At 43.6% G+C, this 21,626-nt stretch overlaps 1 protein-coding gene across 3 annotated transcripts in view; it reads left to right on the top strand.

Moving 5' to 3' along the window:
• Window positions 1-235: 235 nt before the first annotated feature.
• The window catches only part of MEAF6 (MYST/Esa1 associated factor 6), a 31,863-nt gene continuing 10,472 nt past the window's right edge, over window positions 236-21,626 (top strand). For all 3 annotated transcript variants that reach the window (XR_010785908.1, XM_066574900.1, XM_066574894.1), the window contains exons 1-5: window positions 236-366; window positions 3,412-3,527; window positions 5,726-5,813; window positions 11,735-11,780; window positions 12,848-13,040. Coding sequence is in view for 2 of the 3 variants with exons in the window: in XM_066574900.1 (XP_066430997.1) it covers window positions 277-366; window positions 3,412-3,527; window positions 5,726-5,813; window positions 11,735-11,780; window positions 12,848-13,040 (533 nt within the window). In the remaining variant the exon portion in view is untranslated. The remainder of the gene's footprint in view (window positions 367-3,411; window positions 3,528-5,725; window positions 5,814-11,734; window positions 11,781-12,847; window positions 13,041-21,626) is intronic.

Here is a 21,626-nt window from a genome sequence, read left to right on the forward strand (position 1 = left end):
GCAGACAATGACACATGCGCTGTGATTGGTTGCCGGGTCATGGCTCCAGCTTCCCACTAATGTCCTTCTACGTGCCCAGCACACGGCGCCGTCCTGCGGGTGAGGCAACGGCCATGAGCAGTGCCGTTACACACTCTCACTACAGTAGTGCTCCTCACACACCGCCCTTTCACTGCCGGCTCCCGCGTTTGCTAAAGCTTGGAAGGTGGGCCAGGCTTATATATCCGCCCGCCGCCACCGCCTCCTCTCGTCCCTCCTTCCTCCTCGCACTCCATCATGGCGATGCATAACAAGGCCACAGCGCCTCAGATCCCAGATACGCGCCGAGAACTGGCCGAGCTAGTGAAGCGGAAACAAGAACTGGCGGTAACACCGACTCTCTCTTCTCTGTAGTAGCGGGAGCGCCTCATTTACGTCTCCTTCATGCCTCATAAAAAGCTGCATTTTCACCGCCGAGTTACGCAAATAGCGTAACTACGATGCTTAACCCGCCTCGTACGTGGCGTCAGTGACGTATGTGTGCTGCGTGAATTGCACTTGCCATGTGCGTTAATCGATAAGAGCCCTGTGGAGCTCCTACGTCGAGCTGCCCCGCCCCCCGCGTTGTAGTGTGAGCCGTGTGTGCGGGCGGGAAGCACTGGGGCCTGTGGGCAGGTGCTGTGACTTGTGTAGGGGGCCATAAGCTGGACGCCATGCTAGCTCGCCATTGTGGTGTGGCGGGGGCAGTCTGGTTCCCAGCTGCTGGCGCTCTGTGTGTCTCTATATGTCCATTGGCTAAAGAATAGGAATAAATGTCATGGAAATCTTGTTCGCCCGTCTTATAGAAGTAAAAGCTAAGTAACAGCAGGTCCTGCGGCCCTGACAGCGGTGCGTCCTCTCTGTGCGCTAAATCCCATCGCTGTATCCCATGTGTGCACAGCTGGCGGCACATGCCCGCCATCTAAGAACCGTTGGCTTATTAGGGCCGGCTCATACAAACATACACCGTTTTTTTCCTAAACCGTGTATTTCGCGCACGCTGTCATGCACGGTCTTATATTTTCATCTTTTTTCAATTTCCCGCTCTGTCGCTTAGCGACGTTGTGTACTAACTGTGCATATATGTAGTTGTGTGCAGTGTTTATTACACACCCATAGGGCTCTACTCCTAATATGCAGTAAAATAAAACATTGTGTCCCTGTGTGACGTCAGCCTGAGGGGGGCATTCATGCAATGGTTTTTTTTTTTTTTTTAACTTATGTGATTCCAATAAGGGATCCATCACAGATGCTGAAAACATAGAACTCTGAATGGAACCCTCTTTTCAGTGACCCTGATGCCACTTTGGTGTCTGCTTTATGAGGGTTCCATTTGTTTCCCTTATATGTGGAGTACAGAACAGTGTAGGCAACGACCTCATCCTATACTCCACATATAACAGACGTGAACGGAATGCTTGTCACACACCAAAGGGGTGTTTGTTTCACTAATGACCGTGTGTGGTTCTGTTTCTGCACGGCCGGGGGTTCTGTCGCATTACTGTTGTTGGCAGCTTGTCCCCTTGGCAGAAAGCGTTTCAAGGGGGTTGTCCAAGTTATCTATTCATTATTTTCTTAAAGGAACCTGTCATCGTACATGAGAATCACCTATGTCTAAGGCCTCGCTCATACAGGCCTTTTTGTAGTGTTTAGCGCTGCTTTTTCAGCACTGTGCTAAACGTGTACAACGCTTCCATTCATTTCAATGGGGCTGCTCACACAAGGCTGAAAAAGGAAAAACCTCTTTAACGCTGCATGTTCTATTTTTGGCTGTTTTCAGCCCTGTGTTGCCTATTGAAATGAATGGGCAGCGGTTTCAGTGCTGCCAAAACTGCAGCACTAAACGCCCTAGCTACACTGCCTGAGTCAAAAAATTATAAACCCCCCCCCCCCTTCCCTTACAGGTGACATCGTAGTCCCTGGCGGCGCTCTTGGGACTTGTCAGCTGGCAGGGGAACTTTTGTAGTGACTGATTCAAAATCCCTGCCTCCAGTGAGAGATTGCTCTGATTGGCTGACTGACAGCCGTCTGAGCCAATCAGAGTCAGTGCTGGATTCGTCCAATCACATTCATTCATTAAATGGCTGTGATTGGACGCATCCAGCGCTGGCTCTGACTGGCTGAGTGACTGCCATCTGAGCCAATCAGAGCAATTTGTCCACTTCACAAGGTCCCTACAGTGGCATCGGCCTTTTTTTCTTTTCTTTATCAGTAGCCAAAACGCTGGCATAACGCATGGCAGCACTGCTGAAACAGGGCGGAATCTGCAGTAAACACAGCATTGAAAAACGCTGTTTTTCTGCAAACGCCTGTGTGAGGGATCTCGGACTCAGCGGGTCACCTACTTTCAGCCCACAAGCTTAGCTTCTAGGGCTAAAAGTAGGTGACAGATTCCTTATAAGCGAGGTCCGGAGGAGTCCGGGGACATGCTTTACATACTTCTTTGGCTCACCATTCCCATGCTGTCACCATTGAAAGTCATCGCACAAGACATTACTGCAGACGTCCCTCTACAAGCTGTGCGACTCTGCCTACGTTGTTCCCTATTGGAGTATGTGTGCACAGCCTGCAAAGATGAGCCTTACACTTTCTGGGTAACTGCACAGAAACAGACAGCCGTGTAAATATAAAAAGTGCATCCTCTGACAACCTGGGACCTGTCCTGTGCGCACCATCATTTTATGGTGCTTAGTTTGCCAGGTTCCCAACTTTCTCAGCTCCTAACACAATCCCCTTCCCATTACTTGTATGCCAGTCATTGTCCTGCTTTGATTTTGCCCTATGTATCAGTTCATTACTTGTATGTGTTACATATGTATTTTATGGCCCATTGCATCTGTAGGCGTTCTATTGCTTTGTCCCTTTATCTGGACTAGTTGTCTATCTATATTATTATCTCTGCCAACTTGCAGATTGGTTACTATATTATTATATGGATGTCGCACCACTTCACTTTAAATTGTCCTGCAGGATATTTTCATTACTCTTTATGCAGAATTTATGGTAAATCTGACATTCAATAATACACACAGACCCCATGCTTTGTACTGTTCCTAGTGTGTGCTCTGGTTGTAGAAACATTTTGTAGAACACTTGTTTAAGACCTCATATACAATGTACTATATACTTGCCTTTATTCCAATAAAGCTTGATTGTTTCATTAAAAAAAAACAAAACCTGGAGCTGTGACCCTAAAAATGGAATCTGTTACCTGCGCCTTAGGATCTATCCACTTGTCTTGTGAAAGTCGCAGCAACAAACACCGTTTTAATGCAATGCATCATACACTTCTAGGGACTGGCATACTATACTAGCAATGCTTAAAAACTAATGTATAAATTGTAAAGCTGTGTTCATTAGGTGGAATGACCTTCCCTTACTCTGTTTTTATAGGAAACGTTGGCAAATCTAGAACGTCAGATCTATGCATTTGAAGGAAGTTATCTGGAAGACACACAGATGTATGGAAATATTATCAGAGGTTGGGACCGTTACTTAACAAACCAAAAGTAAGTTGTTAGCCTTGGGCCATTTTCCCATGTTGCTGCAGGGCTACATTTTTCTTCTGCCCTTCGTCCTCATGTATGTGGTGGTCTTGGGGCTCTGAGTCATACTGAATACAAAGCATACCTCTTGTGCTCCAAGTTGTACACTGAGATCTCTCCTCCTTGATCCTGCCAGGAAAAAAAGTGCTCCAATGCCTGTTTTTGTTGCAGAAGCTTTTTATCCTTTAGCTTACTGTACCACATAGTGGTGCTCATAGGTTTGACCGCTATTGCAGTCCATGCACAAATGTACGGCATTGCTGTGTACATGATCCCTTAAAATTGAATCAGGTTCAATTAAGAAAAAGTGCAGACCATGAAAATCACCTCTGAAAACAGCAACTGCTGCATGTTCATATCTTGCTGCTATGTAATTACATGTAGAGCACCAGTCATAGCATAGCATTGGCATAAGGGCGTTTTCACACGGGCGACAAAATAGTGCGATTTTTCTTGCAATGCAATAGTGCTACAAATTGCATGTATGTGAAGCCCATGCTTTCCAATGGGTTCCTTCACATTAGCGAGGTTTTGTAGGCTTGCTGAAAAATACAAGCAAGTCTGCTGGTCCTGCAGAGGAGATGTGCAGTGAACCTGACAGTGGCTGTTAGGTGATGTAATATATATTTTTTATTATGCGGATAGGCCTTATTTTCGGAGTAGGGCTTATATTTGAAGCCACCCTACTCCCGTAAATCCCAGCAAAAGAGTGCTACAAAATCTTGATTTGGCCACGAGAAAACACAGCGATATCGCTGCGATTTTCTCACAGCAATATTGCTATTGCCCGTGTGAAAGAGGCCTAAACCAACACCTTAGTGTGAACAGACCGTTTGCTCTAATGCACTCAACTGTGTAATGCCCATCAGTTACAATTCACATTTGTTAACACCTGTCCAACTTTTTCTGAATATTCTAGATCCTATGTACGTTCATTTTTGGAGTCCAGGGGATAATGTTTTTTTTTCTTTTTGTGGCTAGCACCACATGTTGCAAGGCCTTTTTAAAAGGTCACTATTGATTTATAGAGTAGTAACTTGGTGGCGCTGTGGCAAATTATTCCATTACTCATTTTCATGGAGTTATTCTATTGTCATACATTGCCAGTGCAAAAACTGCTGACCACTCCATAACTGTTGAACATACGGCACAGATGAAATAAACTTGCGTTTCTTGCCGTTGCTCTCGGTCAATGTCCAATGAGCTCCACAGGTCATTGGATATGTAGGGAGAGCAATAGAAGCCCCCCCCCCCCCCCCCCCCCAGAGCACTTGCAACAGTGAGATGAATAATAGTTGTCTGAGCCCTGCTCTCTAGCTCCACTTGTAGATGTCAGCTTTTTTTTGATCAGCAAATCACTCTTTAATCACAGACTAAAAAAATGCTAGGTCTTCATGTTGAATGTTTAATTAAAACTAGATTGATGTGATGTTCGCTATGCAAAAATAAAATGGGTTCACTCACATTTGCGATGCTTCGCTGCATGGCACTGCGATGCAATGCTATGAAAGGAAAAAAATCGCAGCATGTCCTTTCTTTTTGCGATATTGCCTATTGTTTTCAATGGGGCTGGTGGCAGCAGCTCTGGCCCCACTGAAAACAATGGGAGAACATCATGATTCTTGGCCGTGGCTGTGACAGTGGGAAAATCTTTCAGCCCCACAGGGATGCGGGGTGTTTTCATGTGAGAGCAATATCGAGCCATTATATCGCCATTGCCAGTGTGAAGGAGCCCTGACTCTCCCTAGGGGCGCTGTTGGCTGAAGCACAACAGTGACGCTAGACTTAACATAGGAACTTTGACTTGGCCTGATAGTCACTCATATACCAAACTCAAATATTATGATTTTACGGCGGTGGTGAGGATGTCACAAATCTAATGACCCCAAAATCATCCACCAAAGGTCACGCAAAGGGGTCACAGTGTGGTGGAAGAAAAACCTGTAGACTTTTTTTTAATATTAGATGTGGCATTTTAAGTGTGCCATTTCATAAATTATTCCCAAATTGTGTAATCTATATCCATGAGATTCCAGGGGTCAAAATTGAATGATCAGGTGATCACTGTCTTGTGTATGTCCATCATTAAATTTTGTAGTACATGTGTCAAAATCATAAGGTAACAATTCATCTTTAGTCTTTACTTGCCTTATGATTTTTAGGAACTCAAACAGTAAGAATGACAGGCGGAATAGAAAATTCAAAGAAGCAGAAAGATTATTCAGTAAATCTTCAGTCACCTCTGCAGCGGTAAGTATCATTCTGCTCTTCTGCAGGTTACTTTAAGATAGATTGATTAGAGAGGAGGGGGGGGGGGGGCTCCGGAAGTCAATTGAGAAGGATGCCTAAGCTTGGAGCTCTGTGACCACCTAAAGCAGACTGGCCTCTCCATGAATTAGATCCTGAACATCAATGGATTCAAAGCCTGCAGCCCCCATGCACCGCGGGAGGCTCTTTCATTGTTGCAGCGCTTCATCTCATCCAGTGTTTTGGGCACTCTTCAAGCTGGACCAAGCCCCCACAGTCCATGACTAGCACTACAACTACCAGACCCCACAAGCAGCACATTACTGCCAGCGCCACAGGACTGTGCAGGCATTACTCCAGTAGGTCAGGGCTTGCCCTTTATTACAAGGGATGTTTCCCTTTCCTTGCCGGTGTCATAGGCCCACAACAAGACACTGGGTGCTTCATTCCCTCTCAAGCACGCATCTGAGGCGATTATAGTAGCTTCCTCTTCGCTGCTTTATCCCGCTGGTTAGTCAGCCTCCGGCATACCACAGCGTGTGTGCCCAACCACACGTACCTCCTCCTCTGACCCTATAATGACCATGTCTCCAGACTGCCCCTCTACTCTCTCTTAATTCCATAAAACCTCTAGAGACTGGTCTTATCTCCTCCTATGACTCTCAGGGAAACTGTATAATGATCCCCCTCCTGCTGAATGGTGGATGGATTATTTCTGCAGCTTGATTGCTGAGGTTACAGAAGCCTACAGTACGAAAATTGCCACTATCTGCCACAATGTTGAACACCTGACACAGCGGGTTGATGTTTTGGAAGAGGATCTTAATATGGCCCACGCCACTATTCCCCATCTCCAATTTCTTTCTCATTCTCACATAGACCTGATCCATGACCTGCAACGTCACATTGAGGACCTAGACACCCGAGGCCATTGCCATAATATCAGAGTCCGAAGAGCCCCATGGCGAAGAACATGTGTGGTCCATGTCACAGATCATCTTAAATCTCCCTTCCCGTTCCAGGACGTACTCTTCCTACAGCGCGGGCGTCAGCTGTTTACTACAGCTGACACCCGCAGGCAATAGCTGCAATTGGCCGATTATGGCTACTAACCCTTTAAATGCCGCTGTCAATTCTGACAGCGGCATTTAAATCCCCCGAAATCGTTCGGGGGTCCTGTACGGCCCCCATCCCCTTCTGAAAGGCCCCAGGGCTGCCTTGGAAGACTGCCTATCAAGCCATCCCCATGGGGTGGAGAGATAAGCTGCCTGTCAGAATGCTACTGCATTACGTCATACTGCAGGAGCGATCAAAGCATTGAATATTGTAGTCCTCCAGGGGGACTTTAAAGTAAAGTTAAAAAAAGACCAATAAAGTAGTTTTTTTTTGTTTTTTTTTTACTTGTTCAAAAAAAAAAAAAAACAGTAATAAAAGTTTAAATCACCCCCTTTTGCCATATCTGTAATTAAAAAAATCTAAATCCTAAAATAAATACATATTTGGTATCGCCGCGTCCGTAAAAGTCCAATCTATCAAAGTAGCACATTATTCAACCCGCACGTTGAACATCGTCTGAAAAAAATAAACAAATAACGCCAGAAATGCACTTTTTTGGTCAACCTGTCTCCCAGAAAAAAACGCAATAAAAAGCGATCAAAAAGTCGGACATATTCCGAATTAGTACTAACGGAAACTACAGCACATCCCGCAAAAAATGAGCCATCGCTGACCTACGTCGGCGGAAAAATAAAGTTATTGTGAGCACAAGATGACCGCAGAAAATAATTTAAAAAAATTAAATGTCTTCGAGAAAAAATAGTACAGTAGAAAAAACTATACAAGTTTGGTATCGTAGTAATTGTACTGACCCATAGAATAAAGTTATCATGTCGTTTTTGTTGCAGTGTGTACGCTGTAGAAACAAGATGCACTGAAAGACGGCGGAAGGCCTTTTTTTTTTTTCATTTTACTCCACTTATAATTTTTTTAACGTTTTTCAGTACATTACATGGTACTTTAAATAGCACCAATAAAAACTACAACTCGTCCCGCAAAAAACAAGCCTTCATACAGCGACGTCGATGGATAAATAAAGGAGTTATAATTTTTTTCAAAGGGAGGAGGAACAAACGAAAATAGAAAAAAAGGGGCTATGTCATTAAGGGGTTAAAGGGGTTGTCTCGCGCCGAAACGTGTTTTTTTTTTTTTTTTTTTTTTCTTCCATAGGCCCCCCGTTCGGCGCAGGACAACCCCAAAGGATGTGTTAAAAAAAAAAAAAAAAAAAAATAAATTATTACTTACCCGAATCTCCGCTCTGCGACGTCTTACGTCTTCCTTCACCAAGATGGCCGCCAGGATCTTCACCCACGATGCACCGCGGGTCTTCTCCCATGGTGCACCGTGGGCTCTGTGCGGTCCATTGCCGATTCCAGCCTCCTGATTGGCTGGAATCGGCACACGTGACAGGGCGGAGCTACGAGGACCAGCTCTCTGGCACGAGCGGCCCCATTCACCAGGAAGAAGACCGCACCGCGCAAGCGCGTCTAAAAAAGCAAGAAGACATCAGAATTAGATGGATCCATGGCGACGGGGACGCCAGCAACGGAGCAGGTAAGTGAATAACTTCTGTATGGCTCATATTTAATGCACGATGTATATTACAAAGTGCATTAATATGGCCATACAGAAGTGTATAACCCCACTTGCTTTCGCGAGACAACCCCTTTAAAGAAGCCTGCTCACTTCAACATGTTTACTGCCAGGGGTCCGAAATTCAGCTGCTCCAGGACTTATGGTTCACTCTTTATAAATGGGTATTCCCTTTCAGTCTTCTTGCCAGAAGAGATGGCATATCTGGGACTCTGTGCACTCGGGAAGAACTGCGCTGGCCATTTATTCTGTCACTTTTCCCTATTCCGGCTCTGGGCAGCAGCCTGGTATTTTGTCTACCCGCTCTGCAAACAAATACTTAATTTGCAGGATCCCATTAGAAATAAATGGGTTATGGTGGATAATTTACATTAATGTTAAGGGTCTAAACTCTGACATTTAAGCGACCTCTTGCTCTTCAGGAGCTCCACAGGTCTAATGCGGATATTGCCTTTTTGCTGGAGAATCATTTGGATAGTCGGGAGGTGTTTTAATTTTGCCAAACATTGGTAACCCACAGCTTTATTAACCACTACACCTAATAAAACTGCTGGAGTAGCTATTCTAATTGCTAAATCACTTCAAATGGACATGGTTCAGTAACATCTTCATCGGGGTCATAGATGTTGAAAGAAAAAAAATAAGTTAAAAAAATTACAAAATAAAATAAAAATATAAACTTAAAAAAAGAAAATGAACGATCACCAATGTCAACCAAAACTATCCCCATATGAGCCCTGCAATGCGAGACTGTACAAATGTGTATATATCAAAATGTCCAAAACAAAATAAGAAAACCCATTCTCACACACTTTATTTTAGCGTAAATACTCTAATTTTAAAAATAAACTATAAATGTAAATTTTTTTTTAAAGCTTATTTTACCAAATCTAACAGGGAAAAGTCAGTAAAAAAAGCTTTATAAAAAAAAAAATAAAAATAAAAATCGCCCTATATGTCACGGGAAAAAAACGCAGCAAAAATAATTTTGGCAGCTGAAGGGGAAAAAAAAGTAGGGCAGTAAAACATAAGGTGTCTGGTCCTCAGGGGTTATTGCTGATTTAAAAATTTACTTCAAGATTCTGGCGAATAGGCTGAACCAATGGCTCTCAGCTTGTCTACAAGGACCAGGTAGGGCTTATTTCCTTCCATTAGGCTGGACACAAAACCAGGGAGTCATTGATTTGATTGATGTTGCAAATCGAAAAGGAATGGGGGGGTCCCTTCTAAGTTGGGATGTGGAAAAAGCATTTCACTGCCTTTGCTGGCTTTTCATGTTTAAAGTTCTTGAATGCTTTCGCTTTTTCAGCCTTTTTTTTCAGGCATTGGGTGGGCTCTATTCCTCTCTATCGGTATCAGTGAAACTACAAGCTACATATCCCCCTTTTCCTATGCACAGTGGCACGCACCAGTGGTGTCCCCTTTCCCTTCTTTTGCCCCTTTTAAGTATTGAGCTCCTAGCAACCCTGATCAGAGCTCAGCTGGACATTTTAGTTTGATTGCCCCCTCATCCAGCCATTTTGGGCATCCGTGCGTTCCCTAGTACAGCAAGTATTCTTGGTAAATATCCTTATGAATCACCTAATCTATATTTTGAGTGTCCCCCCCCCCCTACCCCCCCGAAACTGCATCCTGACAGCAGCTAAATGTGTTATTTCTGTATTTTGGAAGTACATAGTGCCGTAATAATTACCAGACCCGTACGCCCAGATTAAGGACACCCACTCAATGGGAGTCTTTCTTGGTTTATGTTCATAACAATATGGACCGCTTGGATGCAACCTGGATTTTATGAGATTTATATATGATTGGGGCTGGATTATAACATTTAAACTGCTTGTGACTGTCTACCTCTCCGTACTCCTTTTTCTTGAGATCATTTCCACCTCTGTGCCAGCGCAGAATCTACTCTGTCTAAAAAGCATTTCTGTCCCCCACCACCCCTTTTCTCTCTTCATCCTTCTCTATATTTTAGATGGGTTCAGTGGTTGTATGTTATTTACCAAACAGTTTTTTCCAAATAACTATTTTGATGTTTCATCTGATCCATGTGACTTTTCTTGTGTACCCATCACCCACATGTGTTTTTTGATGATTATCTTTATAAAAATTAGTTTTAAAAATTATTAAATCGCCACCACTATTGTCACTTTTATATATTTATGTACTTCTGTTGTATAGAGATCAGCAACAGTTTTTAGAAAGGCCCCAGGGCTGCCTTAGCAGACTGCCTATCAAGCCATCCCTGTGGGGTGGCTTCATAGGCTGCCTGTGAAATAGCAGTATGACGTAATGCTATAGCATTATGTCATACTGCAGGAGCGATCAAAGCATCGCATGTTAAAGTCCCCCAGGGAGACTTCAAAGTAAAGTTAAAAAAAAAATCAATAAAGTTTTTTTTTTAATTGTAAAAAAAAAAAAGTTATAAAAGTTTAAATCACCCCCCTTTTGCCATATCTATTATTAAAAAATCTAAATCAAAAAATAAAAATATGTATTTGGTATCGCCGCATCCGTAAAAGTCCGATCTATCAAAGTAGCACATTATTTTTCCTGCACGGTGAACGTCGTCCGAAAAAAAAAAATAACGCCAGAAATACACTTTTTTAGTTACCCTGTCTCCCAGAAAAAACGCAATAAAAAGCTATCAAAAAGTCGTATGTATTCCAAATTGATACTATCGGAAACTTCAGGACATCCCGCAAAAAATGAGCCCTTGCTCAACTACGTCGACGAAAAAATTTTAAAGTTATTGCGCGCAAAAAATGACCGCAGAAAATAATTGAAAAAAGTTAAATATCTTAAAAAAAAATGCAAATACTACAGCAAATAAAATACTATATAAATTTGGTATCATAGTAATCGTACTGACCCATAGAATAAAAATATCAGGTCGTTTGTGTTGCAGTTTGTGCGCCGTAGAAACAGGACGCACCGAAAGATGGTGGAATGTCTTTTTCTTTTTTTTCCCATTCTCTCCACTTAGAATTTTTTAAAAGTTTTTCAGTAACAATAAATAGTGCCATTGAAGAATACAACTCATCCCGCAAAAAACAAGCCCACATACAGCGACGTCAATGGATAAATAAAGGAACTACAATTTTTTTTAAAAGGGAGTAGGAAAAAACAAAAATGGAAAAAAGCAAAAAAGCTCCGTCACTAAGGGGTGAAGAAAAATGTGACTAGCTGCTTTAATACACTTTTTTTTAGTGTGTAGTATCTTAGATATTTTATGCATAAATTTTAAAATTGCTTGCCTTTTCTTCACATTATAGGCAGTAAGCGCACTGGCTGGAGTACAAGACCAAATGATTGACAAACGTAAGTTGATCTACAGTTTCTTACTCTTTAAAGCAAAGCTGCTCTATAGGCTGCCTGTCCACCGAGGCGGAATATTGCTAGCGATCTTGCGCCGCGGGGGAGCACTGACAGGTCTCCGCGGTGAGCCTATCTAATAGTTAGGCTGACCCAGGAAAATCGCAGCATACCGCGTTTTGAATTCTGCGAGTGGAGAATCACTATGATTCTCCGCTCATGGACGTCGGTCTGTGCTTTCCATTGTTAAGTCTATGGAAAGCGTTTACTGCGTTACCCGTGGCCGGATTATCCGCAGCATGGACAGGAGGCCTTATACTTATCATTTCTAAAGGTAATGTTTAGCTGGCAATACATATAAGATGGCTGTCAGCTCAACAGTAGTTCGGCACATGCTTATTCGTTTTGAAAGTGAAAAATAGATTGATAGGTGCATGACAGTACTGCTCCCCCCTCACCCAATGAGCAAAGGGTTACGTCCACCAAAATCAACAACTTTAAACTGGGTAAAAGAAAACCTGTATGGGCCAATTTTAGTACTTTGCAGTTTGCCTTTACTTTTACATCCTAATTTATATAAACAGACTAAGGGCTTTTACCAACTAGCATTTTTTTTTTACTGCAAATGTCAATGGGACTTCTTTTTTGCGCTTCTGTGATTAATTTTTTTTTTGTGTGTGATATGATTTTAACATTAGAAAGTCCTATTGACATTTGCAGTAAAAACAAAAAAAACAGCGATATCGCAGCATTAAAAGAACGCTAGTGTGTAAAAGCCCTTATAGGTGTTTTTAAAGCACAAGCTCCTACGTGTTTGTTGCATTTTCATGGTGTTCTTCCCCACAGACTTCAAAGTTTTTCATATGACTAGAAAATGCATGTACAAAGAGACTTGGGGAAAAACTAAGAACAGATCCCCCAAAAAATGTTTTACAAAACGGTAGTGGTTTCCGTTGCAGGTGTTTTTTAATCCAGTTCTAAGTGCACCAAAAGTATGTGAACCTAGCCCAGGGAGAGTATCTCTAATACCATGAATAAAGTGGTCAACATTTCTCACTTGTCACTTATTACAGGAGAACCAGGCAGTGGAACAGAGAGTGACAACTCCCCAGACTTTCAGAATCAGGAAAATGAACCCAGCCAAGATGATACAGAAGATCTAGATGGCTCCTTGTCTGGTGTCAAGCCTCAGAAAGCCGCTTCATCAACCAACTCCGGAGGGCATCATAGCAGTCATAAGAAACGCAAGAATAAAAATAGGCACAGGTTGGCCAAAGAATTGTTACTTTCATGTTCAGTTATAAAATAACTTGTGTTTATAGGTTGGAGGTTGTACTTTTTTATACTTCGCTTTAACTCCTCCTTTTGGGGCAAATTATTATATTATGAAGGGTAAAGGGGTTTTCTAGGACTAAAACAGATTTGTGGAGGCCTGCCAGGTAAGACTCCCACCGATTGGCCATATGAACTGGCCATGTTGGGTGAGCATTGCGGGCAGTTCACTGTATACTATGCACAGTCTGTACATTTCATAGCGGCTGCGCCTAGTATTTCGGCTCAGCCAATTCACTTGAATTTTTGTGAATATGACGTCAGAGGCTTGAGAAGAGGCTGAGGTGCTCTTCTGAGTGCTGCAGCCTCTTTAATTATCTGATCGACGGGAGAACTAAATGGCAAACCCCCACTGATCTGATATTGATGACATATCGTGAGGATATGTCATCAATATCTTGCTCCAGAAAAAACACTTTTAAAGTTCAAAAGATGCTAGTTGTGAGTGATCTATCTTAATAGTGAAGTCAACAGCTAAGCTTAAGTGCTTTTTTTAATAATCTGTTAGGCCGCCTGCAGACGAGCGGGTTGGATCCGGCGGCGAGAATTCTCGCTGCGGGACCCGATCCGAGCGCCTGCAGGGATGAGCGCGTACTCACCCGCGCCCAGCGGCCCCGGCTCTTTCATGTGCCGCTGCCAGGCAGCCGGCGCATGCGCAGACCGGAGCCGCCGGCTGCGTGAGTGACATTTCTGTGCGAGGCTCTGCAAGCCCCGCACAAAAATAGGACATGCTGCGGTCTGTTTACCGCGCGAGATTTCGCGCGGCCAAACCGTGGCCGTCTGCATAGGATTGCGTTTGTTAACACAATCCTATGCAGGCTTTGAGCGGCGGAAATCCCACGGGATTTCTGCTCGTCTGCAGGCGGCCTTACTGCAAATCTCAATTTGATATTATCTGCTTTCCCTTCTGCCCATGGCAACACCCATGAGAAAGTTTCCTTTATTCCGGACAGGAAACTGGTCTGTCTATTTATATATAAAAAATACTTAATCCCCTCAGTTCCTGTTTGCTGTCTGTAGGACAGGTTGGAAAATGCTGAGGTGGCTGCTACTTGGCTGTCTCTGCTCTTTCAAGAATTCCTCCAGATCTTATGTTATGAACTGCAGGGCCTCACTCTCAAACTCGATGACATGCGGTTACCTGTCTGGTGTAAGTCTCCACTGGGTAAGCCTGGGATCATCCTCTTGCTTCCCGTGGTGGATGCTGTGCACCCGTCTCTGGAGGTCAGGAAGAGAAGGTTCTTTACTTCTAGCCTCATAGGATCTCCTGTAGGTGTGGAAGAACCCCTTAGTGCTCCCTATGTTGCTGCACTTAGACCAGATGTTTGCTATATATGACATCCTGTTTTATCTGGTGCTTCCATCAGTAGATGGAGGTCTAGTGCGTACTGATATGGGCAAGTCCTAATATCACCAGTGATTGGAGCTGGGGAGAGAAATGACCGCTAAGGATCTCCAGCCAGTCCTAGTGGAATGACTTTGCATAAGTAAGGAATTGGATTCCACGTTTGTCTTAACCCCAAAAAAACGTAAAGTATAGGGGGTGGCTTTTTCTGTGTTCAGTATCCAGACTCGGGACCTGATGGCCTTTGGCTGTTGCTGATACCCTCAGGGCTTCTAGCTGGTGAAATATGTGTATGGCAGATAGGGCTCTGCCTACGGCGTATGACCTGGCTGGTATCGTGTTTACTTTTTTGACTTGGCCTGCTCTATAGCTACTAGGCTTTGGTCTGTGGCGTCTATAGCCTCCAGGTTTTTTGCTTAGCAGCCTGTGGGTCTTCAGCAGAAAGGTTTATAGACTAAGCCTTTTTGCTCACCATACACTTTCTGTAAGGCCCCAGGTAAGGATACCTTTTGTGAGACAAGGCTTTTCTGATTGTACAAGAATAAAATGAGGAGAACATGAGCTGCAATTTTAGGAATAGGGAGGTTATATGGGATAAGACTATGTAAATGTTTACCTCCTATGGAAAGTTTGTACAAGAAACTTTCTTTCTGAATACACATCAGGATTAGTCGTAAGGTGCCCTTAAATGTCCAGACAAACGTATTGTGATCATATACCTTAAATTTAGTTGGGAGTTCTTGTGCGATAGGCTGACAGGCTATCTTCACAAATCCTACTAGTTTTCCAAATTAAGATTAAACCTCTGGGCTGGTTATAAAGATGCGTTCTCCCCCACACTTATTTATCTAGTTTAATCTATCATGGGTGCTGTTATGGGTATAAGGGATTATTAGGGAATTATAGTAGTGTTTCTGGTGGCACAATGTGCCTCTTACTAATTCTGATATAATGAAAGGGATTGGAGTTGTAAGCACACAGCTGCTGGTTTCGGTCTTGTGGTGATGTCGCTTACATGTGTGTGTGTTACAGCTCCCACAGCTCTGCTACGTGCGTGCGTCACGCACCGCACCCACAGCTCTGCTACATTTTCAAAAAGGGAAGAGTGAGATGCCTATGTGGTGCAATTATAGCAGAACATATTCACATATGTTCTGAAACCTACATTCTCTGTTCCTACGTCTTTACAGCCATTATCCACTCTAGTAAGAATGGAGCTAGCAACCTGCGTGCCATAATGTTGTGTGCCTGGAAAATAGTTTCACCTAGGTTCTAGGAGATCGAGAGGGATAATTAACAGGCACGGTTAGAAGGCATACCTTGGGAGACATCTTATACATGTAGCTCTGCTACATACATTCTTTGTCGGCCTTTGCTGGTTTAGAATCTGTGATCCAGGGCCAAGCTAAGAGTCGGTGACTGATCACATGACTGACAACCTCACAGTCCTGTGAGCACACTGTTGCTGTCGGGCTCTGCATTTTCTATGCTTTAGGAGCTGCAATGCCATCATGTGATCAGGGGCAGAGCATGTACAAGTGGTCATTAGCACTTTTACAAGATTACTTGCGAGTAATTTGTTTTTCACGAGCCTGTTGCAAGATCACAAATCTTGTCCCACAGGATGAGGATTTAGGTATAAACTTAGATAAAATAAGAGTTTCAAATAGTCCATAGTTCTTGCTACATAACTGAAGAGGTGAAGAGTTTTCCCACCTTTAACAGGGAGGTGGGCTCTCATGGGTGCTGTCAGGGGCTCATGGAAAACTGATTACTGGTAAGTAATCTTTGTGGTGGTTGCAAACCGGTTTCGCAGCACCTTTCCGTTATAGGTTTGTAAGAATGAACTGCAACGTCAGATGTCAAAAGTAGAATCCAGGTTTTTGATTTAGTCCTAGGAGCTGCATCTGCAGTGTGTACAGAGCTATCTGCTTCTATACACAGTGACTGATGTCTGATCGGCCATTGCTGGACAACTTTGTATATGATAGGACTGGGATATAGAAATGCCATATATAGTTTGCAAGGATCCTAAGCTGGAAGATGATGGGGGAGGGGGGTTACCTTTCCAAGAAGGGTATTTGCACCTATGTGGTGCAATTATGGCAGAGTAAGGATGCAGTTAGCAACCTGCATGCCATAATGTTGTGTGCCAGGAAGATGGTTTCACCTAGGTTCTATGAGATATATATTATATATATGGAAGGTATACCTTGGGAGCCATCTTATTTAGTGGATTTCAGAACCTGCATCCAGTAGCTGTAGATTCTGGGACAAGCATTTAGCATTTTGGACAAAGATTTTTGAAGTCTGGGTGAAACCTATGTAGGCGAGAGGTAGTGGCATGTTCTCTGGAGGGATACATTCAGTGCAAATAGTCAATACCATTTTAGGGGTCTCCAATGCCAAAAATCAATCCTCATCCATCTCGGAACCAACATCTGATTCCCAAGTCGATCTTACAGTGAGAGAGTATTTCTTTTATAATGGAATAATTTCTCACTGAAACTGCTTCTGTGTATCAGAATACATTCTTTGTCAAAAAATAAATAAATCGAGCACCTAGAAGAAGTTGTCAATTTTGCTGCAAAACTCAGCTTGCAGTTACATCTCGGGCAGATATGCAAATAGAGCTGTGTGATTAGATGAACTGTCTTAAGACCCTTTTAGACACAACTATTTTCGCTCAAAAATCCCTCAAAGCCATCTTTTGAGCGATAATCATTGTGTCTAACTGCACTGACATTGTGCAGTTTTCGTTAAGCCACCGCTTAGGAATTCACAGCGAGATACAGGTGATACTATTGTTTCAGCTGTATCTCGCTCCCTGAACTCAGACGGGGTATGAAGAACAAAGCGGTTCAGCTGTGTTCTCCATACCGCGCTCGGCTGTATAACACCCGGGCGCTCCGAGCGGGGAATAGCTAGATGCGGAAGAAGGCTGCAGAAAGCTGTTCACTAGCAAATCCATCAGTGAGCTCTTCTAGTGGCTTAGGCCTAGTTCCTACAGCTGTTTTCACTATGCTGTCAGACTTCCTCCAGGGGTTCTATCACAATAGCTGAAATTGGTATTGCAACAGAACCATTCACTTCCATTAGTCAAATTTACACCAGTTGACAAGGATTCCATTCGTTTCTGCGATATTTGGAGTCCAGGATAGTGTCGTTTACTATCCCGCGATTTTTGTGCAATGTGTTTTTAAAGTTAAGAAAGTCCCATTGACGTTTGCGTTAAAAAAACACAAGTGTGTGGGAGCCCAAAGACTCCAGCCTGCATATCTCCTCTTCTGAACCACCTCATCAGCTGATTTATGACCTATTCAAAGTTCATTGGTTCTGTTCAACCAAGCTATTCTCTCAGTCAAATGCTGAAATATGTAAGATTTGTTCTGTTTTATATTAATAAAATATAAAAATGTCGGAGTGTTCCAGGGGTTCTTCTGGACATCATTTTTTTTTTTTTTTTGGCCATCCAGATGGAGCCCTGGGATAGAATCCCCAAACAGGGCTCTAAACACAGACTGAGGCCGGCTTCACATAGGCGTATTTGTGCACACAAAATTTGCATATGCAATACGCAGAGAATAGAACCCATTCATTTCATTGGGGTCATGCACATTTCCATACTTTGCATGCACATTTTGGTTGGGCAAAAAAAAAAAAAATGAAACCAGCACCAAAGGTTCCCACAGAAGTCCATGGGTGTGTGTGTGCAAATGTACACGCGATACGCAAGGAGATGCGTGAAAATTGCACTAGAAGAACACCACATATTGAACTAATTGGCCATTTCAATTGTGTCTTTGTTGGCCGCGTACCAATGTACATGTCTTGCAGGGGCAGAAAGTACAGTAGAATATGTGCGCAAAAAAGCATTGTTCATTCTGAAAATACAGAACGCTCAGGTGTGTGCAAATACGCTTCCACCAGTGTGAAGCTGGCCTAAACGAAACCTAAAAATATCATGTATTTCAAGCAATCTAGGGACTTATATGCTAATATTTCTCAAGTCTAGTGGAATCCCACCCCCACCGAGGGATCCACGGCACTTCTGCAGTGTCAGCTGGGGCTGTGCCGCGGATCGGACGGCTTCCATTGACTTCAATGGAAGCCGTCAGTGCGGGATCCTCCAAAAAATGGAGCATGCTGCGATTTTGTTTTTCGCAAAACAAATCTGCGTGCTTAAATTATTTTGCGTTCACCACGATTCCCTATGGGAGACTTGATTTGCAGTTCTCCCGCTCGGGTTCCGCGAATCAAGCCCGCCCGTGGACATGAGGCCTTACCCTCTTTGTATTGCAAAAAACAGGATCTGTAGACATGCGGACTGGTTTGTGGCAGGTGTAAATTCACCCTTGTAAAGCCTGTTTTTATAAAGGGAGCTGTTCTGAGAAATCTAGATCAGGTTCTAGAACAGTTGGCTTCATCTCCAGACAGTACTAATTAATTGCCTTTAGGCAATCTTGAACTTTCAGCCATGTCTGCTTATGTTTTACACACCGTTTTGCGTCACAATCTGCTTTCTCCAAATCCAGCACGTTTGATGCTTTCATCAGATTAGCATTCTGTTTTGTGCTAATCACACAATTCTACTAATTGGTGCATTAATTCCTATTGCTTTCTTTTCTCTTTAATGCTTCCCCCCCAAGTCCATCTGGCATGTATGATTATGACTTCGAGTAAGTGTGATTCTTTGGTCTGTACAACTGCTTCTGTTAGCTAATGCAAACTGTATGGTTATTTGCTTCAACTGTCTTTAAATGCATGCTTGAATGTTGCTTTAGAATTGTTCTGCGCAGTTTGGGAAACAGGTTAGCCTTTTGAGAAAGGGAAATAGCACTTTTTTCATGACTGCGCAGTTAGTAGTAGGTCACCACCACAATGTGTGCAGAATGCAATAGATTTGTGGTAGACTGTATCCAATTTAGTGCAACATAACCGTTCAGAGCCACAATATCAGATTAAATGTTGTCCTGAAGGACCATTGGTGGAGTATATGACCCGAGAATTCCACTGATTTCCAGAATAATAGGACTTATGATAACATGCAGTGCCTTGCACCCATTGTTGATGTGGCTAGCAATGTGATGAAAGAATCCAAGACTCCTCACTTCAGTCAAGGAAGTGGCATGAATTATTAATAGAAATCGCACGCCAATAACAGCCAAAGCACCATGTAATGTGGTGGTCAAAACTGATTGGTCATAGTTTTCAGGGTACCTAGATGAAATTTCTCTTTACTACGGAGCACAGAAAAGGCAATCTTATTGAAGGGATATTGCTGGATAACTGAGCTGCCAGGATCCAGCATTGCAGCCCCGCTGTGGTCCTGGCATTTGTTGTGACAGCTGATGTCAGCGGAAGCCAGGTGACTGCTGCAACCAATCGCTGCGCTCATTCTCCTGGCATCAGTGCTCACATCCTGGCTGCCACAAAGCCAAGAGTTTGGGAACGTGACCCTGCACCCTCTGATTGGCTGCAATGGTTACTTGACTCCAGACACTGATGGCTGTCACAACAAACTCCTCTATTACAGTGGGGCTGCAGGGTTTTTTACTGCAGGCAGCTCTATTGCAGGGATGTTGGCTTACCAACTGACAACCCATTTAGGAACCTGCTCAGAAATCTGACAACTGCTGTACCTGTCTATCAGTTGCTTGTTAATGTCTGCAGTGTTGTGGCAAGGTTAGTCTGAGCCCACAGCCTGTCTGCCAAGCACCTACTTGTGGGGGTCCCATGCTCAGCTCAGCCAGGGCTGCTGTGGAGTTATTCAAACTAAAGAAAAAAGACATACAAAATTATCAATCTACTAGTCTCTTCTGTAGCCACTGCCTATGCGAAGCTGCAAGAAGTCCTAAAATCCCAAGGCACTGAGCCACAGGAAGTGTGACATCCTGCTTCAATCCTTTTGCCTTTGACTGTGCTGTAAACATTTTCCTTCTCTTTTATGAGCTTTATAATAAAGCTCGAATGGGTTGATACCAAAAATGGGTTACAGCTTTCTGTACAGACTTATTTATTTATTTTTTTAAATGACAAAATCCCTTTACTTACCTATTCCTCCCCCATCGGTCGTCTAACCGCATCTTCCCCTCGCTGATCTTCTCCAGTCCCCCAGGTGACCTAATCACAAGCCGCCCGGATCCTCTTCTTGTTGTGATGTGGCCATTGCCGGCATTCTTCTTCCTGCAGGTCAGTGTAGGTTACGTTCACTGCCTAGCAGGGAATGCCGATCTAGTTAAAGTGCACATACTATTGCAGAGACCTGCAAGAGCCAGGAGAAGATCGGCGGGGAATAGGCTGCCTAGGGAGGAATAGGTGAGTATTGATTCTTTCCCCCGCGCTAGGGACAGAACTCCTTAGTTTGTGGTCCCCTGAAATGGCACATTCTGATAATGCATCAATTCGACCATAAAAGGATTGTGCACCTCTGATTTTATAATGTTTTCACATTTTCAGAAATTCTGTTAAATCTCTAATGGCTCATGCCCAAGGCCGTTATGGGCTCCACAAGCGGAATACCACAGCGGAGGCCGTGTCACCGCCCCCCCCCCCCCCCCCAAGACCCCATACTTACCTCCCGGATCCGCTGTGCAGCTTCCGTATTACACACCGACGTGCATGCACAGTACAGCGCATGACGCGCCAGCAGTGTCATATGATGCGGGGTGCTACAGCGAAAGCATAGCGTGATGGCTGGCTTCCATTGACTACAATGGAAGCAGGCCATGCGTATTCCTGTGGCAAATAGGACATACAGTGGGTTATTTCACACTGCGGAATTCAATAAAACCTAATAGCTGCGGTGTAACACGGCGGAAATCCGGCCGTGGGCATTAGCCCTAAGAGAGAGTTACATTTTGTTTTCCAGATTGGAGGTGTCCTGCAGACAAACACTTTAAAGTGTAGCTGCTTTTGAAAAGGTTTTGACATACCACAGTAACAGGTGCTGAGACCCTCCACTGATCACTAACTGAAGATGGGCTGTCGCTGTAGATTCTATGGAATCTTATTGTTCTGGAAATCAGTATAAATAGGAAACCAATCAATGTAGTAGGTAGAGATGAGCGAGCATACTCGCTAAGGCAAACTACTCGAGCGAGCGGGCAGGCACTCGCATAAGGCACTACTCGCTCTAGTAGTTTGCCTTAGCGAGTACGCTCGCTCATCTCTAG

The sequence above is a fragment of the Eleutherodactylus coqui genome, chromosome 1 (assembly GCF_035609145.1).
Source record: "Eleutherodactylus coqui strain aEleCoq1 chromosome 1, aEleCoq1.hap1, whole genome shotgun sequence".
In the NCBI taxonomy this organism is placed as follows: Eukaryota; Metazoa; Chordata; class Amphibia; order Anura; family Eleutherodactylidae; genus Eleutherodactylus; species Eleutherodactylus coqui.